Here is a 26,369-nt window from a genome sequence, read left to right as displayed (position 1 = left end):
TGAGTGCTTGAATGCGCAAATGGCATTGCCTCAGATGTTCTGTATGAGAGCTTGGAGACACAACCATGCCTGCAGCAGCCTGGAGCAAGAGGAATATATGCAAAACAGTACAGTAAGAAGACACCTGAAGCACTGAAAAGGATGTGTAGGCTGATTTTCTGATTTTCTAGGTGGGGAAGGACACTTCTGGCCATATTCAAACAGCCTGAATTTGACTTACACCCTGGAGACCATCCATCTGTACAGGTAAGGCACATCTGAAGGCCTAGAGGAAGCATGACATGGGTGGAATTGAGGCTGCCCCAGCAGGAAGCTAGTGACCTGTTGGATACATATTTTCTATTGTGAGGTGACAGGGAGAATGGGGAGAGGGATTGTCCCACAGGTTTGTCAAAATATGCTTACATAAATAGTAATCATCTATCAATTAAAGGACATTTTTCAAGTTGTTTACTACCAGGCATGCAGATACGCTGACTCAGAGAGCAGCAGGGCAAATTTTAGTTGGGATCCTGACGTGTTTGCTTCACAATCTTATTGTTGTTTTTATCTGCAGCCATTTTTACTTCTGCACAATATGTGTCTTCTCACATTTCCCTACTACCTACAATGAAATTTCCAGGCATGAGATGACTGGAGATGATTGTAAAAACATATCAAAAATTACTCCTCTTCATCTTCAGCTGAGTGCTCCATGGAAATAAGTGGAGACAGGAACATAAGCTTCCTCTGCCTACAGATAAGGATTTTAACTAGGCATAGACACATGCATGAACAAAATTCCAGTATTACCTATTAAATTATTTTTATGACAGATTCAATTAATAACTGGGAAGAAAACAGAAAGATTTCATTTATAACAAGGATTGCTCAAAAACTCTTAAGTACAAAGTCCTAGAAAGTTTGAATCAGCCACATTGGCTGAAACTTCACAGAGAATCAACCAGGAAAGGCTGGAAAGGGTCACAATGGATCATCTGGTCCAACCTCTCTGCTCAAGCAGGGTCAGCCCAGAGCACATGGCACAGGATTGTGTCTAGACAGGTCTGGAATATCTCCAGTGAGGGAAACTCCATGACAACCTTCTTAAAAATAAAATCAGCCAAATTAATCAATAATAATTTTATTGAAAAATTTGCAAAATTGAGTTATGGAAACAACCATAATCACAGTTAGCATCGAGCCCGGGATCGGTGCTGGGTGAACTCTGAATCAGCCTTTATCGCACTGATTCCCCCAAGTTCACCACCTTCGGAGAGATGAGTTTTTACACAGTTTTTACAGCCTGAGGCTGTGCAGTCTTAGTTTTTTCTTTCTTCATTGCAAATTCTTATTTTCTGTTGGTTTGTTAACTAAGTTTCCTAGAAGGGAGGAAATGTTTGAGTGGTTTTTATGGGAACTGAGTATTGAGATGCATGATTCCGAGGATCAGATCAGGTCAGTATCAGGCGTAAATCACCAAGTCCTTGCTTGGGTGGGCCTTGTTCTCCTTGGTGACATCCTGTTCTTCTACAAATTACCCTTCTCCGGCTCCTGGCTGTCGTGTTGCAATTCCTTGCTGTGTATGTGTGTTTGATATTTGTAACAATTTTTATTTCTTTTTTCTGCTTATATATACAATAAAACACAAATTATACAAACATATATTACAACCTGTTCCAGTGGTCAGCCACCTGCACACTAAAGAAATTCTTCCCCGTATTCTGGTGGAACTTCCTGTGCATCAGTTTCTGTCCATTGTCTCTTGTCCCATGGCTTCCCACCTACCACTGGATCCATACTCTTGGAATCTCCCCCTTGGGTACTTATAGACATTTATGAGGTCCCGCTCAGTCATCTCTTCTCAAGGCTGAACAGGCCCAGCTCTCTCAGCCTTTCCTCTTAATTAGCCACCTTCGCTGCCCTCTCCTGCACCTGCAGGAGCTGCACTGCTCTGGTACGGAGGAGCCCAGAACTGGACACGGCACTCCAGATGTGGAGCGCACATCTCGTGTAAGCGGCTCAGAACTCCTTCCGCACGCATCACCCCAGCCCCGAGGTCACCAGCGTAGTTTCCCTGGGAGCTCCCCCGTGCCCGGCCCCGAGTCCGGCCCGGCCCGGGCTCCCTCACGGCGGCTGCGGGTGTCCCTCCGCGCCGGCAGGGGGCGCTGCGGGCGGGCGGAAGCGGCGGCGCTCCCTCGCCCTCCCGGCGCGCCCCGCGTGTCCGCTGACCCTCCCTCCTCCTCCTCCTCCTCCTCCGCCTCCTCCTCCTCCCGGGCGTCATGGCCGCCTCGAAGCCCGTGGAGGCGCCGGGCGGCGGCGGCGCCGCCGGGCTGTCCCGCTGGCAGCTGGCGCTGGTGCTAGGCGCGCCCGTCCTGCTGGGCGCCGGCGCGATCTACCTGTGGGGGCGGCGGGCGGCGCAGCGCGGGAAGGGCGCGAGCGAGCGGAAGACCCCTGAGGGGCGAGCGAGCCCCGGGCCCGGCGGCGAAGGCGGCTCCGGGCAGCCCGACGGGCCCGGACACGAGGAGATGGTGAGCGGGGAGCGGCGCCGCCCGCAGCGGCGGCAGGGGCCGGGCTGGCCGCGTGGGGAGCCGGGGTCCCGCTGCCGGCCGGGCCGCCCGGAGCAGCGTGGGGATGCCCGGGCTGCGATCTGCGGGCGGCAGGGCCCGACAGGCCGCTGTCCCGGCCCGGAAAGCGGCGGTCGGGGTGCCAGTCCCGACCGAGGAGAAGGCGTGTGATGCGGTGGAGCTCGGGTGACATCCTGGTCGTGCTCTGCGTGACATGCCCGGCAGGTCGGAAGGGCCCACAGTGGGTTATCTGCTCCAGCCTCCGGGGTCGAGCAGGATCATCCCAGAGCACATTGCACAAAATTGTGTCCGGGCGGTCTGGAATATTTCCAGTGAGGGAGACTCCACACCCTCTCTGAACAACCTGTTCCAGTTCTCGGTCACTGCACATTAAGGAAGTTTTTCCTCATGTTTAGGTGGAACTTTTGTACATCCATTTCTGCCCATTGCCTCTTGTCCCATTGCTTAGCACCACCGAGCAGAGCCTGCACCCAGCCTCCTGACACATTTCCTCCAGGTGGTGATAGATATTGATGAGATCCCCTCACAGACATCTCTTCTTAAGGCTGACCAGGCCATTCTCCTTTCAGTGTTGCTCCTATGAGAGATGCTCCAGTCCCTTAAATCACATTTGTCAGCTTTGGCTGGACATGCTCCTGGCACTTCATGTCTCTCTGCAGTCAGCCTGTGTGACCCACTGAGCTCTTAGCCATACAATCATGGCTGCAGTTCTGCCCTTGCCACACAGGGATTGGGAGGAGTTTGTTCCAAGACCAGGCATTGCCAGATGCATCTTCTCATCAAGTGGCTGAGCATGGATCTGTGCTGCTGAGGGGGGGAACGTACCTCTGCCTCTGAGGTCTAGAATAGCTGTAAGTTACCTTCAGGAAGAGTATTTTGTAAAGAAAGTCAGTGATCTGTTGTGTGGATACAGCAGAGTGGAAAGAAAACACAAGATCATTTTAAGATGGAGTATGTTCCATGAAAATACAGAAGCCACACAGTTTGTGCAGCAGAGACTTTAAAGTGTAGAATTTGCCTGAGTAGGCTTCCCTCAAAACATACATTTATCCTATCGTAAAGTACTGTTCTGAGAACTTTCAGATAAAATGGTCTGTGCAAAAACTCAAGGACAACATGTTAGATCGGTGACCAGGTCAGATCCATGGATCTCTTGTATATCTGTATTTGAAAAAATGTCTCTAAGATGCACTTTCTGCACATCTGCAGTGCCAGATGTACCTTGCCAGTCAGGCAGCATTACTGAGGTGTGGTTGCAGTTGACAAGCATGCTTAAAGTAATGGATTTGACAAATTGATTTGAGAGAATATCCCATATTGCATTTTCTTCTCCTGTTCTTGTGTATCACCCAAAATTTTTTTGAACTGTCAGACAGTTTAAGCTTCCCATCTGAAATGATCAGGAGAGGAAAAAAAATCACCTCTCAGACGCTGGCAAAAGTCAGTTTTAACCTTGGTGGTTTGAGTGATGAAGATTGACACACTTGGGCAGGCAGTGGCAGCCACGAATGGGAGTGGTGAGGAAGGTGGCAACTTCCCCAGCTAGTGAATCATAGCTGCTCTCGGCATTCCTGAAAGCACAGTAAGTTGTAAAACCTACACTGGACCTCGAGGCAGTTACTTGAATGCAGTGAGTTGTTCCTTCCTGGGCACCAAACAGTACTGACCAGGTTGTGTACAGAGGACAAATTCAGACTGTTTACTGTGGTAGCTTTGGCTCGTGGCTGCAAGCAGCATCTGGCGTATTTATGGGAGTGCACTTGCTGCGTTTGAGCTCTGTTTTGCAGGCTGTTCATGACCTTTGTCTTGCTGCAGTGACTTCCCTGTTAGTGCGTTCACTATGGGTGTCTTGATTGTGTTTCTGAATTCCAGCAATGTCCAGGGGTTCGCAGTCATTCTGCAGTTGTAGGAAGGAAGCACTTAAAAACATTTAAAATACTTACATAGCATTTGATTTAAAAGACTGTGTGTTGCTCCACAAATTGAACTACCAGAAGGCTCTGTGCATTTAAGAGTCAGTTGAGAGGTATGACCTGATGCAAAGTTTCTTGAAGAGTATCACTGCTTACACTGTAAAGAAATGAGAGATACTGCTTAGGAAAGCTGCAAAAGTTATCAGATTTGATTGATTACATGGGATAATTGTCTAGCTGGTCAAAATATGGCTGCATCAGAAAAATAAATGTGTCTGCAAATATCCATTTCTGCTTTGTGTGTGTGTGCAGGATTGTCTTCCTGTTACTCAATCCAAAGCAATAATGCCATGTAGATTTCATGTATCCTCTCATATTTTATTAGTTATAGATATTAGTGATAAGACCCATGATTAAAAATACAACCACTGCAGATGCTTCACTTGTAAGACTGCCTGTATTGTATTAATCTGCCTTTCTAACGTGATGGGGTATTTTTTGAAACTCAGATTTCACATACAAGTCTGCACAATGAATAAGAGCCAGTAATTCATTTCACAGTTGAAATACAAGAGGAAAATCTTCTGGAAAACGCATAGGTCAGTAATGAATCTGCTGCCAACAGCTGTGTCAGCTAACTATCTTTTTTACTCATAAATGTAACTTAGGACTTACACTTTTTTGTGCTTTTCATTAAAACAGCCCCTTATCCATTTGATGTCCTGGTCACTGTTTGTGAAGACACAACCTTAAATTTTTTTTCTTTGTTCTATAAAAATATGTAAAGTCTAATATCTTCCCTGTTCTTTATTCAGACTTGCTACTATTTTGCATGCAGTTCAAGCTTTTCTTTTACCTGCTGCACAGGCCTCACATTTTTTTCCCAGGCTGTGTCTGCACCAGAGGATCAATGCACTGGCCAAGTGTGTGATCTGTGACTGACATTGTGTTGGCAGAAGCCCTTAGCACAGGTGCTATATTGGGAAAGATGAACTACTTTTGAGATTCCTTCTCCTGTAAGCACAGCTCCTTAACAGTACAGTAAACTGGTATTATTGGACCAGTTAAGTGGTGACGATAAAACTGCATCTATGGATGGCTCAAAGGTTGTAAAGCCAAATTGCATCTGTTAATGACAGTTGTCATTGTTTCTCATAATTTAGATGGAATGTGTTTGAGTCACTCAGTAGTAGTTGCTTTTTAAGTGCTCTCCTGGTTTGTGGAGAGTACTGAATAACTAAAACACGGAGTGCTTTGCATATATTGTTTTAGTTGGTGCCCAATTGTTTAATTTTTTTTAATACTTACTCCATGATAAATTCTTAGCAGGTTTTATACTCTCCTTGTCTTACAGGAGTGAGCACTGGTTGGTCAGTGAGGTAATGTGTTGGTTGCTTCAGTATTTTTTTCCTCTGAAGTTGGAATCAATTCCTTTTGCAGCTCTGTGATAGTCCAGAACTGACCCCTTAACGCTTTCTGCAAGTTCACAGGTAACCCTGTGTTTGGTGTGAGAGGAGGTCAGCTGGGTGTCCTTGTGTATTGCAGACAAAGCCATCGGCATCCACAGCAGTTCCCTGTCTCCACACACTTTCCTGTGAGCTGGGTACAGTCCTTAAGTACAGTGATGGGTGAACGTGACAAACTTCTCGGCCTTTGTGGTGCCACATGTTGGGATCTGTGGCCAACTAGTGTGGCTTCTTTCCAGAATCTGTTTTAGTAGCAATTGCTGAACGCTGCCTCTCACTGCCATGACATTGGATCAGGATATGAACTAATTCAGCCCCTAAGTCTAGATACACTCAGGTTGTTACTTACCCTAAACTGATCTAAGCAAAGTAACTAAAAAGTAATTTCTGTTGTACTGTGCACCTGTTGCTTAATAAATCTCACTATCAACATACTGTAAGTCTTCTGTTTTGTGCTAACAGGAGTGGACAGGTGTAGAAAACTCCTAAATACGTGTACAATACCAGTAAGACAATTGTTAGATTCTTGGCTTGTTCATGGAAGGTGTGGATGGCAAATTCATTTAACAGGAAGGTGACTGACTGAGAACATTGTGAATTTGTCCTGTAAAGTTAGTTTTGTTTTTTCTGAGGGTAATATATCCTTGCTTATGCTTTTAATTTACTTCTAAAGCTCATGTAAACATAATTTTTCTCATAGTGGTTTTAGTGCTAAAGAGACTTGTAAAACTGTTTACATTCAGTTAATGCCTTTGTTTGAAAAAAGACCTGAGATGAACCTTATTAAAAAAAAAAAAAAAAAAAATTAGTGGAAAGATAGGTATTCAGAAAAGAACAGGTTTGTTTTTTTTTCCTGGTACCTCCTCATTAAGAGGGTTCTCTCGCTTGGAAAGGACAAAAAAGAGGTCTAGACCAAGGCTTTATTTTTCTGCAGGTTGAATTAGGATGGCTGAAACGGTAGTCACCCTCCATGTCATCTGTCAGACAAGGGCTCATGGAAATCCTTTTCAACCAAAAGAAAATGCTGAAACTCTCTGCTCGTGCTTCTGTTGTGAATCACTGTCATCATTGGCTGGCAGGAAATTTCTTGTTCTGCTTTGAATAACTGTGTCCCTCAAATGTATAAGATTCTGAACAGCGAGTTTAACAATATTGCCATTGCTGGGAGTTACTAAGCATTACTGTTCTTGCAGCTGGCAGTCTGTTGCTGTTAAGTTGCTGTTTGCATGCAGTTTCTGAACATTTTGTGAGGAAGGCACATTTGCTGAGGCTAAAGTAGAAGTCAAGACAATTTTGTCAATGTTGTCTATTCTTTAGTGAGTTACCAGTCTTCATGTTCAGGTACCTGGTTAACTGATAACTCAGTTTCACAGATGTCCTTTGGCTTAAGCTCTGTTCTAAGATGTGTTAACAAACAGTTGCTGAAAGCAATCCTAAGTACTGAGATGTTATTTTCTGTAGCTGCAAATAACTTCTGAGTTATTTGCTTTCTTGAGCTGTTATGAACTTAGATTCATTTTATTGAGGTGGTTTGGTTGTTGCACAGTTTCTTTGACCAGAAGATGACAAACTGGAGAGTTTTTCTTGCTCTATGTGGACCTTCACCTTGGGGATAAAAATGTCCAGTGTGCCACATAGGATGGCAATGGGTCAGGTGAGGAGAAGCAGTGAAATTGGAAAATAATGTCTAGAATTATTACTTTGGCAAGAAAATGAAGAATGAGGCTTTTGATTACTTGTGCATGAAGTACATGAAGTTTGTTTGCATAATCAGTTTCTTATGTATGCATCTTTTGTATGTCCAGTGTAGCAACTGAGAATGTATTTCAAAAAAATGCTTAAAAATTTTGTAAGGGTTAAATTTAGGGCCTTACACCCCTTCAAAAACTGATGTTATATGAAGAATTGATTTTCATATTCTTAACTGAGCTATCACAAAAAGGTTTTGCAGCATATAATGTGATGTGACTTCTTTAATATATATATATTTATTTTTTTTTAAATAGCTACCGAAAGCCTCCAAACCACCACCAACAAAACACCCCTACCAAACCAAACAAAAACATGTATTGAATTTGGTGGTGTTTTGGGTGCATACTGAGGGCTACAGAAGAGTACTTCGAGTAAGGGTGCAGAGATAAAACATGTCAGAGGAAACAGTCTAGTTTAAGACAGCATAAACAAGTTGATTTCTTCCTTGCCTTGGGCGCTAGTGCTGACTTTATTGCATAAGAGCATGTTATGCTCTAAGTTCTGACTCCTTACCCCCACATTTCTTGCCTCTTGCAATGGGTGCAGCAGGGGGTAACCATGGACTCCTCAAACTTTCCATGATTCATCTCTGTATGATTGGTTGTGTGGTCTTCGACCCTGCAACTGTTACTAAAAGTTTACTCAACATTACAGAGTTACTGATTTTAATGACATCGGCGTCATGTCTGTAGTCTCTGAAGTTTTTGATCACTGTTGTGTGCACTTTGTAGGATTGTCTGAAGGCTTGATGCTTCCCAAAAGCCAGCAGAGCACCAATGACGGCCCAGCTTACATGCAGTTCCCACACCTGGCACCAGAGCAGCCTTTGCACTTGGGTGTTATCCAGCAGTCCTCACCCGTAGCTTGTGTCTTTCCTCCAGGTCTGTGGGGCAGGGCTCTCAGAGGATGGAGCCCACGGACTGCTCAGCCTGGGGCACGTGCTGGGATAGGAGATCCTGGGGTGAAGCAATTGTTAGTGATCATAGCGTCATAACCTAGCTGCAGTTAGGCTTAATCTCTGCAGTCTTAAATCATTTTCACGCTGGGAACACATGTATGAATGTAACAACATGTCTTTTTCTACCCAAGTTAATAGCAACAGTACTGAATTTTGCATTTTTAATGTGGTTTGCTCTAGACAAACCACATTAAAAAAATTCAAGCTGACTTGCATGCATTTAAGTTTGCAGCATATGGATAGCCCTAACTTTTGTTAAAAGAAAAGCGTTGTTACATTTGGGGGTAAATTTAGAATAGACTCCAAATAAATTTAATCTTTTGAGACTTTGGTTAAGTTTTAAAGAAACAACTTATCAGATACAGAGTTACTTGTTTCTCAGTAAAAATAGTTGCTATTTTTTGCTTAGAGTTCCATAGAGTTACACCCTGTGTATGGGGTGAAGTTAATAACCTTTTATCAAAGTAAATTTGAAGCTTTACAATAGAAAAACCTGAAAGCCTTGCAGTTTGCCTTGTCCTGTGAACAATAAAGATGGTACAGATTGGTTTCCTGTGAGCCCAGTGGATTAATGACTTGTGAGAGAAGAGCTTTGCTGGCAGTAGTGATATTTAAGAAATTCTCTCCCTTATATGGTTCCACTTGTAAGTCTCCCCTTAGGAGAATGTCTCTAAGATACTTTTGTTCTATTTGGATGCCCACTTTTATGTAGGAACTGAGGCTAGTACACATTATCTGATTCTATTCTTCCAGGATAGGGATATAGGCCTTGAAAGATAGGTTGTAGAGCAAGTCCTGGTTTCCCCTCGAGTTTTCAGTTTTAAAGTAAATCACTTTGATGGAAAAAATGATCAGGTTGGAATGAAAAGAGCAGACATTGAGGGGAATGGGCAATTGAAATGCAAAGTTGCTTTCAAATTTGTATTACAGCTGTCTGGTTGTCTGTATCTGTTCACTCTGGCCCTGGCAGTGGATAAGTGGGTAGAGGAGGCAGAAGTATATTCAAAGAGCAGCAGGGACAATTCCCAGCAAATCCTCAATGATCTGAAGTGCAGGTGATATGTAGTGAATCCTGCAGCTATTGTTAAAGGCACTCCTGCCCCCAGTCTGTAGCTTTTCACTTCTCAGAAAGGTTGGTAGAATGGCGTATGTGTTCATACTTCTGTTCATTTTGGTCTGGCAGAACTGCCCCAAAATGTTGTCCATGAAGCAAGATTGTGACAGAGAAGCAGAAATCCAGAAAATCAATGTTAGATTCTATTGCAGCTCTTATTTGAATGTGGGTCATTCCCCTTTGGTAGAGAGAGCATTTTTATGTCTGATTCCTTACAAACCACAAGATTTGATAACTGATTTGTAAATCCAGGGGTTTTAGATAGTTTCAGTGTTAGTTTCCGCAGAAATACAGGTCGTCAGCATGTGGTGCAGAACATAAAGATGCATTTAGCAGGATCTCAGGCCAGTCAGCAGTTTCCTATTCCCTGATAGTGATGGTGATGGTCCAGTACTTGTCACTGTGTGAAGCAGAGTATGTGAAGCTGTAGAGGAGTCAGCTATAAAGTTGATTTGCCCGGTGTATGAAAGGCAAACCAGCTTTGGTTTCCTCACAGGTTTTATTTGTCTTGCTCAGTAGGTCTTTCCACAAAGTGTTTTCCATATTTAATTTGTAGTCAGATGAATCACCTCTGGTCTTACAGGCTGTAGGTATTTCAGAAGGAAACTCTTGTGTTTGAATTGCTTGAGGGCTTTGTTGTCTTTTCACATTTAGCCTTTGGAGAAACAACTTACCTCATTGGTTCTTCTGATCACCAGCCATGTAAAAGATTACAATCTGTTTAGCTTTCCAAACAGAAATCACTGCATTGTTTATTACCACTGTAGTGAATCTTGTGAAAAGGTTGTCTCCTATCTGATACACTTGCAAAAGAAAATTCTTGTGTGTTTCCAGGAATTGAAATCGTTGAGTTTTTTTCGGAAGTCAGGGCTACAGTTCACAACTCAGGTCCATTTTTGTATCTTTGAAGATGAGCCCTAAAGTGCATAGCTTGTGTGCTGTGATGCCTTTTTAATTTGAGCTGACCTCTCACTTTCTTTTTCAGAGTCCTCTTGGTAGAGCCCAAGCAGCCAAGAACAAAGGAAACAAATACTTTAAAGCAGGAAAATATGAGCTAGCTATTCAGTGTTATACTGAGGCTATCAGCCTGTGTCCTCCTGAGAAAAACCTTGATCTTTCTACCTTCTATCAAAACAGAGCTGCTGCCTATGAACAACTGGTAAGAAATTAAACATATTATGTGTTTATTGTAAAAAGTATCACTATCAATTTTGTATTTTGTGACTTCATCCACTGAAAGGTCCCAAGTGATAACATCTGCTGCTTTCACAAGAAGATGCTGTTGCAGCTTTTTTCAGCTCACTGTACTTTTCTACATATAAATAAAATTGTTTTCTCTTAACTACACTCAGTCTATCTTACGTAATTCACATGCATGCTGTTCTTCCAAGACAAAGTTTTAATTTCTTATTCTCTGGAACAATTTTCTTGTATATGAGTTGATTTTATTTCTCTCTACTTGACTATTTAATCATGAAAGAATGGCGAAAGGCCAAATATTTTGGAAGGGTGCTACTTCAAAATTTAAACAACAAAATCATTGAAATCCTGGTAAAGGCCAAGACCTAAATTTTGCACATAGGGAAGTAACATTTACTCGACAGCTGAGTATACTTGGTGTTATTTTAGAAGTCAGCCAGTGTTGCTTATTATGGTATGATGGATTTGCTCATGAGGTCGAGTTGGTGAGCTGTATAAAGGAGTGGAAAAGTTGGCTTTGTACAGTCTGAAGTATTAAGTGAGAGACTCTACTTACATCTGGTGTTAGATTTAGTTCTTGTCTAACACAAATTGATGCCATAGTGAATCCTGAATGTATGTGGTCCCTCCATTAGAAAAGTCTGTTTTGATAAATTGAAATAACTTTAAAAAAAACAAAAAGATTTTACCACTTTGGTAAACTTGTTTGCTTCCATTATATTTCCATCTTTTTTTCTTCTAGTTGTTTTACACCAGCCTTTCAGTCCCAATGTTACCTCCTGCAAGCATCTTTACATCAACTCATTATGTTCTTCCATGGGATTTGTACACTCTCTGGTGTAATATTTTGTAGGAATTCTGTGTTGTGTGGCTTTTCTGGTGCAGGTGGTTTGCAGTGGTGGTTTGCAGTGGTGCCCAGGCAGTTTCTCCCTGAGGCACTTGCAGAAGCAGAGGCAAGCAGGAGAAACAGAGCCCTGGGAGCCACACGCTGGGTACGCGTGACCCTGGAGCTGGCTGTGGGAAGACAACACAGGGAGCTGAGTGGGGCCCCTCTCACTGTGTTGTTTTTCTGTCCACAGCAAAAATGGACAGAAGTGGCACAAGATTGTACAAAGGCTGTTGAGCTTAACCCCAAATATGTCAAAGCTCTCTTCAGACGTGCAAAGGCCCATGAGAAGCTAGACAATAAGAAGGAATGTTTAGAAGGTGAGTGGCTCATGCTGTGTATACTTAAAAGTGGAATTAGCTCTGCTGCTTTGGAGAGCTTTGGAGATGGCAACTTCTGGGAATACTTGGTTTTTACTTCTGTAGCTACAGTAATACAGAATTATGTATTTAAAACCAATCATAGCTTCTGCAAATACATATTCTTCTTCTGTCAGAAGAAACCTTTTCACATTTCTCAAGGTCTCATCTGCTCACATCTGAAATGACTGCTGAGAAACTGATGCTACTGTAGCAACTCAAGGTATTCTTTTTCCAGGAAACTCTTTAACTTTAGAATAGAATTCATCTAACATGATGAGTGGAAAACCAGGACAACAGTTGTTCTATTTCCATGCAGTAGAGAGACTTTCTTCTTCTCTGTTTTAGAGAAATTATACTACTACAGAAATGAGGGTGTTTTTGCAGGTTGAGATACATGGTCAGAAATAAAACTATTGCAATAATTTAAATGCATTGGACAATTATTAGAGGGAAAACAGCTTCAGTAGCATTTTTTTTCTGGTGCATAGCTTATGAAAACCAGAACAGATTGATTTTTGTCTTTAATATTAATACTTTGTATTCAGAAGAAATTACTGTCAAATGTCCTTCCAATGCTATTCATAAACAGAATACATCTTGAACTGTCAGGAAGATGTCACTGGGAAGCCATGGAAATTAAGAACTACGGGTCAGATGTGTTGTCTCATGGCACTTTTGAGCTACAGTACACTGCTTGAAATTACCCATATGTATTTCATCAAGTGAAATAATTCCTGCTGATATTGGGTTAAAAGACAAATGAAATTTTCAGCTGTGCTTATTATCAAAGAACGACAGAAAATAAGGCAATGCTTTGGCAGACAAATCTTACTGTTAAATTAGTTTCATTATGTGTAACAGCTAAGAATTAGGTCTGCCAAATTAGAAGGTAAATTAGATGTGGAAATTTTATTTATCTGTTTATCTCCTGGCAGAATGCCTTTATGTCCTTTAAGACCATAGTGACTAGAAAAGAACAGCTTCGTTCTTTAGTTCACTTCTTTGCAACCACGGTGTACCAGCTGCACTTCCAGAGTGCTGTAATAAAATCTAAACCTTATGTAGCTGCCAGGTGATAATAGCCCCAAGAAAGATCAAGTGTCCCTTTGACAGTAGGACTGTTTTAAATATAACTTCTTTTTAGTGTTAGTAATAGTAGTAATGTTAGTGACAATTATTTTCAGCCTTGATTTTTGTTTTTTTACTTGCAGTTTTTTCAGATCTGAATCTTTCTTGCTTTTTTTTTTTTTTTTTTTTAAACTACACTGTTTTTCTGTAATCCTGCTGCTTTTACCTACCAACCACACAAGGCCAGTAAAATCCTGGGAAGAGTATGCCCATGTAGTGGAGGAAAGCAAAACCAAACAAACTTCAAAACCCCAGCCACTACCAGCAGAAATCTCCTGCTGTGATCTTTGGCAGTACAATTTGGGAAGATGTTGCTGCTGCAGCCAAGCCTGGAGTGCAGCAGTCTTTGGGCAGAGCATGTCTGCTGGGTTTGTGTAACACATTCTTTCTGAGGGTACCATATTTTCCCAGGGATTCTGATGTGCTGCCTGACCATGCCAGAGGTGCAGGGAGTTTCTGTATAAGGGATGATTTAATAGTCCTTTTAGCAGTATAGAATTAGAGAAATATACTAAAACTCCAGGGCAAGATATTTATTTACTTTACAAGCATATTCAGACAATACACTTGAATTTCAAGTCCAGGCTCTGTTTATCTTCACTAATGTTTAAATGAAAACAAAACAGGGAAAACCCATGGTAGCATTGCATTAAGTGGAGGATCCAGAGAAACTGTGTGGTAAGAATGCATTTCACACTGGGAAGCTTCACTCGGGCAGCTGTGGGTTAACATTTGCAGAGGTTTCTTTCTCTGTGTGAATGAGAGCCATGTGATAGGGGCTGGCACTTTAAATAGGCCAGCAAGGTATTTCTCCTTGCTCCCTTCCAAAGTCATGGAGGTGAACAGAAAAATTTGAGATAGAATTCAGGCAGATTTCTTAAACTGAGGAGTAAGTGAGATGTGATGGGACTGAATGTGAATTTTAGAAGTAGAAAATAAAGACCAGTCACAGAAGAGAAGCTGTGTTAGCACTTTCAATGTGACCGTTGTATGAACATAATTACTCTCCTCAAAGTTTCAAAATGGTGAAAGCCTGTGATAGAGGTATTATTATGTTGATTTAAGTGTGTTTTTCTCTAGATAAAAACATAAACAGAAAAATAAATGTAATTTTTTTTCATTCACTGTCATGAAGTCCTTTTATCCGAGGAAGATAATTTTGGATACAAATTTGTGTCTTGAAAAGTACAGTAAATATAGCAAACTGGAAACAGAGGCTTTTGCCTGAGAACAGGACGTGTATTAGTTTGGCAGTGCCTCATTGTACTCAGTGGCACATTTTATGGTGTACTTCAGTGACTATCAGAATTCCTTTAATCTCACTTTTGTATGTTGTTTCCTAGATGTCACTGCAGTCTGCATTTTAGAAGCCTTCCAAAACCAGCAAAGTATGTTATTAGCTGATAAAGTTCTTAAACTCCTTGGAAAAGAAAAGGCCAAAGAGAAGTACAAGGTAGGACTTGTGATATTGCTCACTAACTGTTATTTCACCTGACCAATTGTTGAAAAGTCAGTTGTTGGCATGCTGTCAGTTGTTGTAAACAAGTCACTGTCTTCATCAGCTCAAGTGTAAGAAGCAACACAAACTGGTTTCTACAAAGCTGCTATTGTACCAGTGTTATTTTCCTTTGGGACCTCTCCAGAGTTTTTGGAACCTCAGCAGGGAAAAGAGATGTACTTCTAGCAGTTGTTCCCCTTTAATAATGAAATTTGTTATGACATTCAGGAGACACCCAAAGTAGGTGTGCTGCCCTACATAGGGCTTTTCTGAACTTGCAGCTTCATGGAAACTGGGTGGGTTGGAACAGACATCTGTGCATGAGTGGTTGGAAACTGCAGAAGAGAGAACTGTGGAAGCAAAGGGGTAGCCAGGAGCAGTGATTTTAAGTGGCTGTAGGTTTACAAAAAGGTTGGGACAGATATTAACACCTTCTTGGTTATTATTAAAGCATTTTTGCTTGTGTTTTGGATGATGGTTGAAGTACTGAAATCCCGTGTTGGTTTTGAGATGCTGGATTTCTTTCCTACAGAAATTCATGTAAATGTGTAGTGTAGAGGTAAGAACAAATAGTGATATGAGTGGGGTGGACAGAAGATAGGTGTGCTTCAGAGGAATGCATTCAGTATCTCTCCTGCAGGAGAGATTGAATCGTAATTCTTGTGTGCAATTTATTTTAAACAAGAAATATTTTTTGGCTGTAGAAAAGATCCATTACCTGAGAGGTGTTACTTCTGGGACTTGAAGTAAAATGTGTGGTAACTGGGCCAAGTTCCACACAGAACTAGGGTATTTCCTCATTAGTCTCCCTCCATTGTAACAATGATAGCAGCTTCTCTTGGACAAGTTGGAGAAAACTGCCATTCAGAATCTGCTTGAATTTACGCTCATGCTTAAATCACCAGCTTGCATTTTTCACCCCGTTTATGTGCACACTTTAGTACATCTACCCAATGTCTTATGATATCCTAAGAGTCCTTATTTCTAGCCACATATGTGGAAAGATAAAATCTCCCTCCTCCCCAACATTCTCATCACTTTGTTTTCAATAGTGGTGGGTATTGCATTACGATCTGAAGCTTAAAGAATCCTTAAACATCAAAATGGCAAATCCAAAACATCAGGCTATCAAATGAGATGGTGAAAGTCATACATTGGTTCTTCCATCAGTTTCTTTTTAATAATCATGTCTGCTGTCCATTTCCATCTCTTTACCACCTGATCTTACCACCTAATGACTTGGAATTACTCTTGGAATTTCTCTGTTTCAGAATCGGGAGCCTCTGATGCCCTCACCACAATTCATTAAATCCTACTTCAGTTCTTTCACAGATGATATAATTTCCCAACCTTTGCTTAAGGGTGAGAAATCAGATGAAGATAAGGACAAGGAGGGAGAGGCTTCTGAAGTAAAAGAAAAGTGAGTGTACAGTACAGTTGGGAATTGTTTGGTACTGGAATTAAGTTTTCAGTGATTTGAACATTCTGCTCAGTGTAACGTGCTGCTGTTTGTGTAGTACTTAGCATGGAGATTCCTTTGATATAAATGATACCAGTATTGCAAGTGAAAGCTTAGTGAAAGCTGACTGGCTAGTTCCAAACTTGCACTAAGCAGAGGAAGGACAATGAGACTGGGAAAATATGCTGAATATTTACTACAGTATCACAGTAAATCATAGGAGATGGAAGAACTGGAGAGGGCTGAACGATGCTTTGGGGGAAAGGAATAGTTTATACTGAAGGAGCATTTCCAAGGAAGAGAGCAAGTTAGCCTTTGGAGTGGCAGGGAGAAGATGAGCTAGGAAAAGGGGATTTTTAAATGAAAACATGCATTTACAGCAACTGAGGCTGAAAGGGTATTTTATCTTTCTGAAATCAAATTGCCCATTAATGAAAAGTTTGTTCTGGTATAGAAAAACTTGGTTTTGTGGTTTTGTTTTGTATTTTTTTAATTGGAGCCTGAGCACCACATAAATGGTTCTTTAATTTACTATTCTACTTTCCAGATTATTTTTGGAAGATAGCAGTCCTGTCAGTTTGGAAACCATTGCAAACAGCATTATGATTTTTTTTAAAGTAAGAAAGAATGTCCTGATCTGCAGGCAGATTCACCAAATCCAGGACACAGTTGAGAACAAGGCAGTGCTGCAATTTTTTACTATTAAATAATTTCTTCCACATACAAGCTGCATATTGCTAGGTTTAATATTGCACTTTCCTGTCCATTAATTCCATCCTCTTGTTTTAAACCAGAGATCATTGTTGTTTTTCATGTAAAAAAAACCCTCAAGGGACAAATGAAGCTCACATTCAAAATGTTTAAAACATTTTTCTTCTTTATGTCCAATGTAATTTGGCCAGTTTTTGTGTAAATTGTTTTCCATCTAAGATGACTCCATCCAGGAATGGATGTTCCAATGGGACTATCTGGTGTTGTAAAAGTATAGCACAAGTTAGTATTTGTAATGATTTGATGAAACATCTGAATGGAAATTGCAGTGTTCAGTGAATGCATGTATATATACAACTGTTCTTACATCATTTACAGCTCTGGCTATTTGAGAGCAAAACAATATATGGAAGAAGAGAACTATGACAAAATTATCAGTGAAAGCACAAAAGAAATTGAAGCAAAGGGAAAATACATGGCAGAAGCTTTGCTTCTGCGAGCTACTTTCTACTTACTTATTGGCAATGCAAGTGCTGCCAAACCAGACCTAGATCAGGTCATCAGCATGGAAGATGCAAATGTGAAGGTAAGACTCTGTCACAGCTGGATTGTAGTTGGGATTGAGAAGTTAGATGATAAACTTGCAATATACTTCAAGAAGTTGTTTGTCCAAATTTTCAGACGTATTAATGGGGATATTCTGGTTTATTTAGTCTTTTATTACTGACAAATTGTTTTTTTCAAGGGCTTGTTGATTTTTGAGAGGGCTGTACTGAATAGTGCAAAAGGTGCTAACGGTAATAAGTAGTACCAACTAAAGAACGAGGGAAGTTGAATGAACTGGAGGCTTATCCACTCTGAAAAAGTGAAAAACCTTAATTGCACTTGCATATTCAGCTGCTTCAAAAAACATTGTTGTATTTGTAAACATAGGAATTGAGAAGGATTCTGTTGGGGGCCTTGGAAATCCACTGAGAATGAAGCGTAGGCTGACATTTTTGAAATTATGTAAGGGAGCTCATTCATCTAGGGTCAATATGAAACTTATTTCTGCTTAGAATAATTGAAACCTGGCAATGGGAGAAACTAATCAAACGAAAAATTTACTGTGATTGTAATGAAGCCTTAAATGTGGAGAAACCCTGGGGTGGCTGATGTTTCCCTGACCGTGTTTTGCAGCTGCGAGCCAACGCTCTGATCAAACGGGGCAGTATGTACATGCAGCAGCAGCAGCCTGCCATGTCCACGCAGGACTTCAACATGGCTGCTGGCATTGATCCTCAGAATGCTGATGTTTACCACCATCGAGGACAAGTAAGAAACCTTAGAGATTTGGTACCAACACTTGGCTATTTCAGTGTATACTAAAAGGAAAAATGGTGTCATTTGAGACACTTGATACTGTTTGTGGCAGAAAAACATGAACTTCTAGTTGGGAATTTTGTGGGATAAACACAGAGTCTGTTTTGGAGGTTCAGGTCAGGCAGAAACAGTTTATTTCTATAGCTATAGGAAAGCCCTCTATCAGTATGATCTGAGACTTACAAGTGTTGGAGCTTGTGTACACTTAGAGCAGATAAAAGCTGTTCTGTGAAGGGGCCTGGATGGCAGAGCAGCATTGACACAGCAGGAAGCTTTGTTACAGCAGAGGAAACGTGTCCCTGGTAACACCTGCAGCCCTGGGCTTGGATCTGTTCAGCTCATCCCTCTCTGCCTTGTTGACACTGCTGTGTTCTTGACTGATTTCTAGCCCTAGAGAAAACTGCTGCCACAGACCTGTAAGATGAATGGTGCTGGAAATAAAAAAGGAGCACAAGAACATGCCAAGAATAGGCCAAGTCATATTTATAAGGAAGTTATATTTGTAACGAACACTTCCATGGATCAAGGGTTTTTCTCAATGAATTTGTTAGATCTCTTCAGTGCTCAGAAATTAAAATGGTGCTGTGTATTGACTGAAGGGAATGAAAGTTTTCTACAGATTGAAAATTTGTGTTTCACAGTAGTTTCACAGTAAAGTAAGATAATGATGAAGTGAACTGTGCTCCTGTGGAGGAGTAAGAATGTCAAAACAAAACCAAAAGACCCCCAACCCAACAAAAGAAGTTGAAATACAAGCTGGAAAAGCTGAAATATTTCAATATCCTACCAGTCCACAGATACTGGCTACAGAGAGGCAAAACAACTTGAGAGAATCTGGCCTAAATTTGGAGACTGGTCATAATGCTGACATAGTGATGGCAACAGTCTAAAATGCAAGCATTCTCAATCCCTATACAGAGTCATTGCCTGCTTGTTTAAGTGGCCAGAATTTCACTGGTGGCTTTGATAATACATTATGACAGTGATTTTTAGTTATGGGTTTTGTAGATTTCTACACAGTTCTGCAGCTGAGCTAGAGATGAGTAACTGGTGCTAATTGAATTATCATGTAGGTGATAGTGAAGTGACAGATGAAATAGAGAAATAGGATTTTCTTTCATTCTGTCCAGCTGAAAATTCTGCTTGACCAAATTGAGGAGGCTGTGGAAGACTTTGATGAATGTATCCGGTTGCGACCCAATTCTGCCTTGGCACAAGCACAGAAATGTTTCGCTCTGGTAGGTTATGTGCTGGGGTTTGTCTGGGTGCTTTTGCTTTCAAGAGTTCTGAAAAACACCGTGTTTCTCTGGTTTATTCCAATTTAATGGGAAAGTAGGGCAACATACATCTCTGTCTTTTAATAATAAGGTAAAGGAATAATGCAGCAGTTTCTTCAGTTGGAGTATAGGTTTGCTGCTTTCCTTCTGAAACACTCATTGTTCAAACAGTAGAACATTTTTTCCTGTTCTGTGGGAGAGGAACAAAAATCTTGATTCTAATTGGAGCACATAAAATTGATTTTAATAAAGCTTCACTATTGTAGAAAATGGTCATCATCAAGAAATTGGAAACAAACTATTTCAAGCTAGTACAATGACTCAGTGTGCAAGAATCTTGTCAGGACAGCTTTGCATGGTGTGAACAAAGAGGAATGCCAAGTTTGGAATTTCTAAGCATTTGAAATAGAGGGAGGCTATCACAATTATCAGGCCTTATGACTTCTTCTGTCACCCATTTTCCTCTTCAAGTCCAGACACTTGAACATGTGGTAGGTTCCCCAAAACCACATTTGGTAGGATGTGCAGGATTGTCATGTTCTGGAACTTAGCACAAAATCATACAGTGGCCTGGGTTGGAAGGGATCTCAAAGATCATGTTGTTCCAACTCCCTGTCATGAACAGGGACCCCTTCCACTAGATCAGGTTGCTCAGAGTCCCATGCAACATGGTTTTGAACACTGCCATGGATGAGGCATCCAGAACTTCCCTAGGCACTGTTCAAGTGTCTCACCACCTTTACAATAAAGAATTTTTTCCTAATACCAGTCTAAACCCGCTGTCTTTTAATTTGAATCCATTCCCCTTGTCCTGTCACTACATGCTGTTGTAAAAAATCCCTCTGCATCTTTCTCATGGCTCCCTTCAGATATATGAAGGCCACAATTAGATCAGCCAAAGCCTTCACTTCTCCAGGCTGAACAATCCAAATTCTCTCAGCTTATGCAAAATAACTTTGAATTATTACAATGCAGGCAACTCTTGGGGAGGTGGGTAGAGGCCTGATCAGCCTTCTTTTAGTCTGGTGATGGTGTAATATTTTTCTAAATTTTTTTTCCTTTGGAATAGTATCGCCAGGCTTATACAGGAAGTAATGCTTTGACTGTGCAAGCAGCCATGAAAGGCTTTGAAGATGTCATTAAAAAATTTCCAAAGTGTGCTGAGGGCTATGCACTCTATGCTCAGGTATGTTTTTCTCTCTCTCTAAGAAAATGCTGCATTCTTTTGTACTTTTTATCTTGGATATATATTTCTTCAAATAACAGATGAAGATTTTTGACACTAAGTTCTGAGATAAGAGAATGCTGCCTGGAATAAGCTACTTGCATTTATGGTTATCTTTGTTCTGGGGCAGAGGAAGTACAGGGAGAATTGGTGGAGCAGGATATAAGTAATGGGAGTTGAGAGTGGTTATTAGGAGAGAGAGGTTATTCCTGCATGATTCCCCCCTTCCTGCATGTATGTGGCATCTCAGCTGATGAATGTCACGGATTCTCTGGGTAATTTGAGAGTCAGATGTGTGGAACTAGGGTGACATTTTTGTTCTGCTATTAGTGGCATGTAGTGGTTTAGAGCAGCTGTTCAGAGTACACTTGTAACAGAGACTGTTATTTCTTCTCTAAGAACATACAGCTGGTTTTAGTAGGAAGCATGAGACATTCTGATTTTAAGTAGGTTGGCAACATATATGCATTTCCTTCTGAAAGAAGAGTATCTGAGAAAGGAATAGTTGAAGCTTGCAGGTACAGACTTTTAGAATGGTTTTTATTTACGGCACACAGCATGTTGCTTGTGGAGCTCCCTTTACAGATGACAGTGTGGTCAGTAATCTGTGCACTTAAAGCACAGAAGCTTTCAAAAAAAGCCTCGATTTTGAAACTTAACTCTGGTAACTGATGTGCCTGGTTTGCTCTACCATAAATGAACTACATCCAATCTCAGGTTGTCAATACAGTTTTAATTAGAATTAGCCAAGTGCAGAGTGCATGCTTTGGTTGCTTATTGACAAACAGGTTTTTCTTTTGATTCAGGCACTAACTGATCAACAGCAGTTTGGCAAGGCTGATGAAATGTATGATAAATGCATTGACCTTGAACCAGACAATGCCACTACATATGTTCATAAAGGGTATGTATTGAATTTGCAGTCCTTTTGGTCAAGAGGAGTTGGTATATTTAGATGAATCAACCTGAATTGAATGTTTATGTTTAGAAGTTTAGCCAGGAAAAATAACTTTGTGAAAGCATCTTTGTGCTCTTAAATGTATTTCTATATTTTGTCTTGACTAAGCTGCAAATAGGTTTCAGGGAAGTTTCATCAGTGTTTGTTGCTAACTGAGTATCTGCTTGAAGTATATCTGACCTTTCCTTTAGCCCTACTAGTTTCAGCTTTGCGTTGAAGTTTTTTCTTTCACAAAACAACATGTAACAAGTCCTTTTGGGAAAGATTTGCCTTTCTTTAGAGTCATTAAAGCAGTAAAGTGATTTACTGAAAGTGGCTTTCATATAGGTGTTTTTAAAAGTCATGAAGTTATTAAGTTACTGTGTACCTGCATTAGAAATTAAATGCATTATACATTTGGGGTGGTTTTGCTTACCATGATGAAGGTTTTGGGAGGAGTATATGAAGCCTGTTTGAAATTTTCTCTCTCTTGTAGTTTACTTCAGCTCCAGTGGAAGCAAGATTTAGACAAAGGATTAGAACTCATAAGCAAGGCAATTGAAATTGATAACAAATGTGATTTTGCATATGAGACCATGGGAACGATTGAAGTACAAAGGTAATGCTGAATTGCAGTGTTAAGAGTTCTTAGTTACTTCTGAAGTTACAGTAGTTCTTTAAATTTCCTCATGGATCCTAAGTCTTGAGATTTTGTCCCTGGTGTCCTGTAAGGCCAGCTCTTACCCAGAGTCCTGATTTCTGTTCCGTAACTCTCAGGTAAAGCCCTCCATTCTCCGTGGCATAATTGTGATTTATGATCTGACAACTTCTATCACCAATTTCATACTTAATGGACAATATGCAGATGAGTCTGTGTATGCTTAAATACATCCCCTCTGTATTTAAAGTGACCTCCTTAATCATTACCTGGCTTTGTGTGTATCTGGTGTTGTCTTTGGACATTGGACTGTCTGTACTGAGGGTCCTGTGCTGTTTTCTCCTGCAGCCAACAGGACTCCAGTTTGCAGTTATTGGGGGAAAGAGGAATGCACTGCTACAGGGCAGTTTGTATTGTATGGCAACTGTGCAGAGGTTTGGGGCGTAGCTGACAGTACAGTTGAGTCTCTTTTTAATATGTCTAGTCCTCTAAAGGTCAGACAATTAAACTATTGCCATACTAAATTTTGCAAGCATTTCCTATTTAAATGATGTGCTTCTGTCTGTGCAAGTTTTCCTCTTTTGTACGCTAAGTCCTTTCAGGGGAGATGAGACTTCATTCAGTTGCCCAGCATTATCTTTGTAGTGAACTTGGCTTGGAGAACATTTTATCCTGAACCACTACCCATGGGAGCTCTCAAGAGAAAGGCTGTTTAACAGCTGTCCTAATTGCTTAGGCTTGGTAACAGCTCTGAGTTTACTCAGCATCACCACAAGTTCTTGTGGTGGTTTGTGAAGTTCTCTTAAGTTATTAATGGTGGAAAGTCCTGAAAGAAAAACAATGTTTTAGAGATTACACGATTACTTTAGCAGTCTTAACTGGGCTAAATTTTTGTTTATTTCAGAGGTAATCTGGATAAAGCCATTGAAATGTTCAACAAAGCTATCAACCTGGCCAAATCAGAAATGGAGATGGCCCACCTCTACTCACTCTGTGATGCTGCCTATGCCCAGACAGAAGTTGCAAAGAAGTATGGATTGAAACCACCAACACTGTAAAGAAACAAGGAGGAAATGACGTTCCAAAGTGAAGTTGCCCACTTCAGCCAGCCCTAAAGACGCTGTTGCAGACCATGCTGAATGGTGGAACTTAGTTTTTTCCCGTTCGTGGTGTTGTCATTTGCTACATCTGTTAAATGTTTAGGTGTTGTGGGAGTGGTTGTTCAAGGAAGTATGCAGTGCTGCATCGTGTTCCTTCTGCAGCAAAATCCTTAGAGTGTGTTAAGGGAAATAAAGTTGCAGGGGAACCAAAGGAACATATTTTGGCCATGCAAATAAAAACTTCACACTGGTTCATTTTGGGTGATTATGTTGTGGGCGATTTTTGCTTTATCAAATAATATTACAGCATGTGGGGTTTTTTCCTGTTGATTTTAAAGGTAATACTAGTCAGTGCTGTAAAATAGGTTTCTTTTTTATATCCAATTAATCCTTGAGGGTTGATTTTAATTTTGCAAAAATTAATTTTCGAACTTTAATAATAGAGGGTTTTTTTAAGTCAGTAGATGTGAAGAGGATCCCTGTAAATATATGCAAGCATGCACAATCTTCCCTTAAATCCCCTTCCACCCTCTGCATAACTTACTTAGAAATAGTCCTGTGGCAGCTATTAGGGAATTAATTTGATAGTCCTTACTCTCACCCCAGAAAGCCCTAGAGTACTGCGTAGGAGAGCTAGGAAAAAGGTTGGTTGGGGAAGGAGGTCAGGTAACACTGCTTCACCGTAGACTTTACTGGAAGAAAGAATGTATTCCTGTGCAGGAGTCCTTAATTGAATGTCAAGGGAAATTGTTCTGGAGGGTTCAGAGGGACTTTCAAGAACAGAAAGCGCTGCTGGGAGTCAAGCTCCAAAAGGTAAGGTCATGCTTGCATATAGTCTTTGTAATCTCTGAAGCTTTTGCATAAATGTGTAGCAGCTGATAGACTACCTACATTCTCTTCAGTCGCTAGAGACTGCTGGGTTATGATCTCCTTTTAAGAGCCCCTTGGCAGGATTAAGTGAGATAAGGAACAAAGCATAGGCTCAAACTTCCAATAATGGATTTGGAATCTGCACTCATTTCCTTGTTCTTGTAGACCCTGTCTTGTCTAAGATTACAAATACTGTAGGAAGGAAGCAATTGTGCTGCAAACAGTAGATAGGCAAATTATGAAATAGCTTTCCTCTTGTTAGGAACTTCACAGAGGGCCCTCTTGCTTTGCGTTGATCTTTCTGGTGTGGAGGTCAGTCAATCCATCTTCCCTTTCCCTGGACTGATGTGGCTGGACAAACCTCGTACAAATGATGTAGCTTAATTTATGACACACTAGTTTGGGCTTCTTTCCATCCTGAAATCATAGATTTGTTCGTGGTGAATTGTCTAATGTATTTAACCTTTTAAAGAAATGAATGATGCTATAGTCAAACTGTCTTGGTCTGTAGTTGTGCCATCATACAGCAGCAGCTTACATTTTCAACTAGACCTTCCTTTCTCCCAGCAACTACAGTTGAGTATTCAAATGGTGGAGAGTAGACACAAAGATTTAATTATTTTAGTAGCTCATTAGGTGACCTGAAATCATAGCACTGGTGTAGAATTGAAGCTATGGGAAGGTACTGGCAGCTTCTAGGGGCACTGAACATAACAAGAGTCAAATGTCTCCTCCTACTTCCAATCTCTGCGTCAATTACCTGAGAACAAAAATATGCCAGACTGACGCGTCCTGTTCTCTGAGGAGTTTTTATTCGCATGGCCTTACTTACATTGGCATTTTCTCCTCATCACCCCATCTGTACCCCATTCCTTACCCCACCCAATCAATTAAGGGAAAAAAGCATGTGCTGTCAATTACTAGCATTCCAAATCATCACAGACTTTTTGCCTGTTCTTCAACTAGTTTGAAACTGCACTGAAAGGATGCATTGTCTGTAATTTTTTTGTAAATGACATATCACCTGTAAACTGAAAAAATAAATACTACCTTCAAGTATCTCGCTCTGAAATGTATAAGAACAGGTTTCGATGAAGGTGTTCTCTGCAGTGGTGAGCTCTGTGCTTGTTCTAAGTCTAGGAAGAACTAATAATTAACTGAGTCCTTGTCAACATCTCTCACTTCAACCTTTAAGAAAGAATGAGGAGGAGGCGTGGAATCAACAAATGCAATCTCTGCTTGCTTCTGTCACCCACAGGGGTATGGTCTTGAGAGCTGAAGATTACAGGGGAAAGGAAGTCGAGTAAGGAAGACTGGGAATCTGAGTAACTGAGATCCTATTAATGTGTGTATGCAGATGCATCCCTGCGATGAAAGGGCTGATACAGCTGAGGTTTTATTTTAAGTCAGGTGCACATGTGAACTTTGAAACAAGACAAGTATTACTGCTATTTTAAAAAAATAAAAAAGTTGAAATTATGTAGGAAGCTAGTACTGAAGACTTGGATAAAGCCTGTGTATCCTAGAAGGATGCTCTGTGAAGTTGCTTCTACGTACAATTGTCTAGCAAGTTAATTCTCATCATGTATGGTCCCTGTTGTTCACAGGGACAATGCTTTCAGGCACATGGTGTGGTTCTTGGGATGTCCTGCACAGGGCCAGGAGTTGGACTTTCATCCTGATGGGCCCCTTCCAACTCAGCATATTCCATGATTCTAAGCTGTGACTTGAATTACTAGGATCTAACTGCAGCTGGAAAAGGAAGAGGGATCTAACATACACTGAAGAGCTGTACCGTAACTTACTCCGCAACTATCAAGAGAAGCTTAGATGCAGCTTTAACCAGCACAGCCTAACCTAACCTAACCTTACCTAACACTGTCCAATTTCCTGCCATTTCTTTAAAAATAAATTCTTGCAGGCTGA

General features: G+C 41.0%; 1 protein-coding gene across 1 annotated transcript; it reads left to right on the top strand.

Moving 5' to 3' along the window:
* Positions 1–2,243: 2,243 nt before the first annotated feature.
* Positions 2,244–25,502, top strand: TOMM70 (translocase of outer mitochondrial membrane 70). The gene is made up of 12 exons (XM_086883042.1): positions 2,244–2,510; positions 10,756–10,929; positions 12,050–12,176; positions 14,690–14,799; positions 16,116–16,264; positions 17,393–17,600; positions 18,194–18,328; positions 19,507–19,614; positions 20,723–20,839; positions 21,685–21,782; positions 22,312–22,434; positions 23,378–25,502. The coding sequence occupies exons 1-12, from the start codon at positions 2,262–2,264 to the stop codon at positions 23,529–23,531; spliced, it is 1,752 nt and encodes a 583-aa protein (XP_086739168.1). The 5' UTR covers positions 2,244–2,261; the 3' UTR covers positions 23,532–25,502.
* The last annotated feature ends 867 nt before the right edge of the window (positions 25,503–26,369 follow it).

This window comes from Cyanistes caeruleus, chromosome 3, assembly GCF_971803275.1.
Source record: "Cyanistes caeruleus chromosome 3, bCyaCae1.hap1.1, whole genome shotgun sequence".
Classification (NCBI taxonomy): Eukaryota; Metazoa; Chordata; class Aves; order Passeriformes; family Paridae; genus Cyanistes; species Cyanistes caeruleus.
The sequence above is the reverse complement of the archived record's forward strand: the minus strand, read 5'-3'. Positions and strand labels throughout refer to the sequence as shown.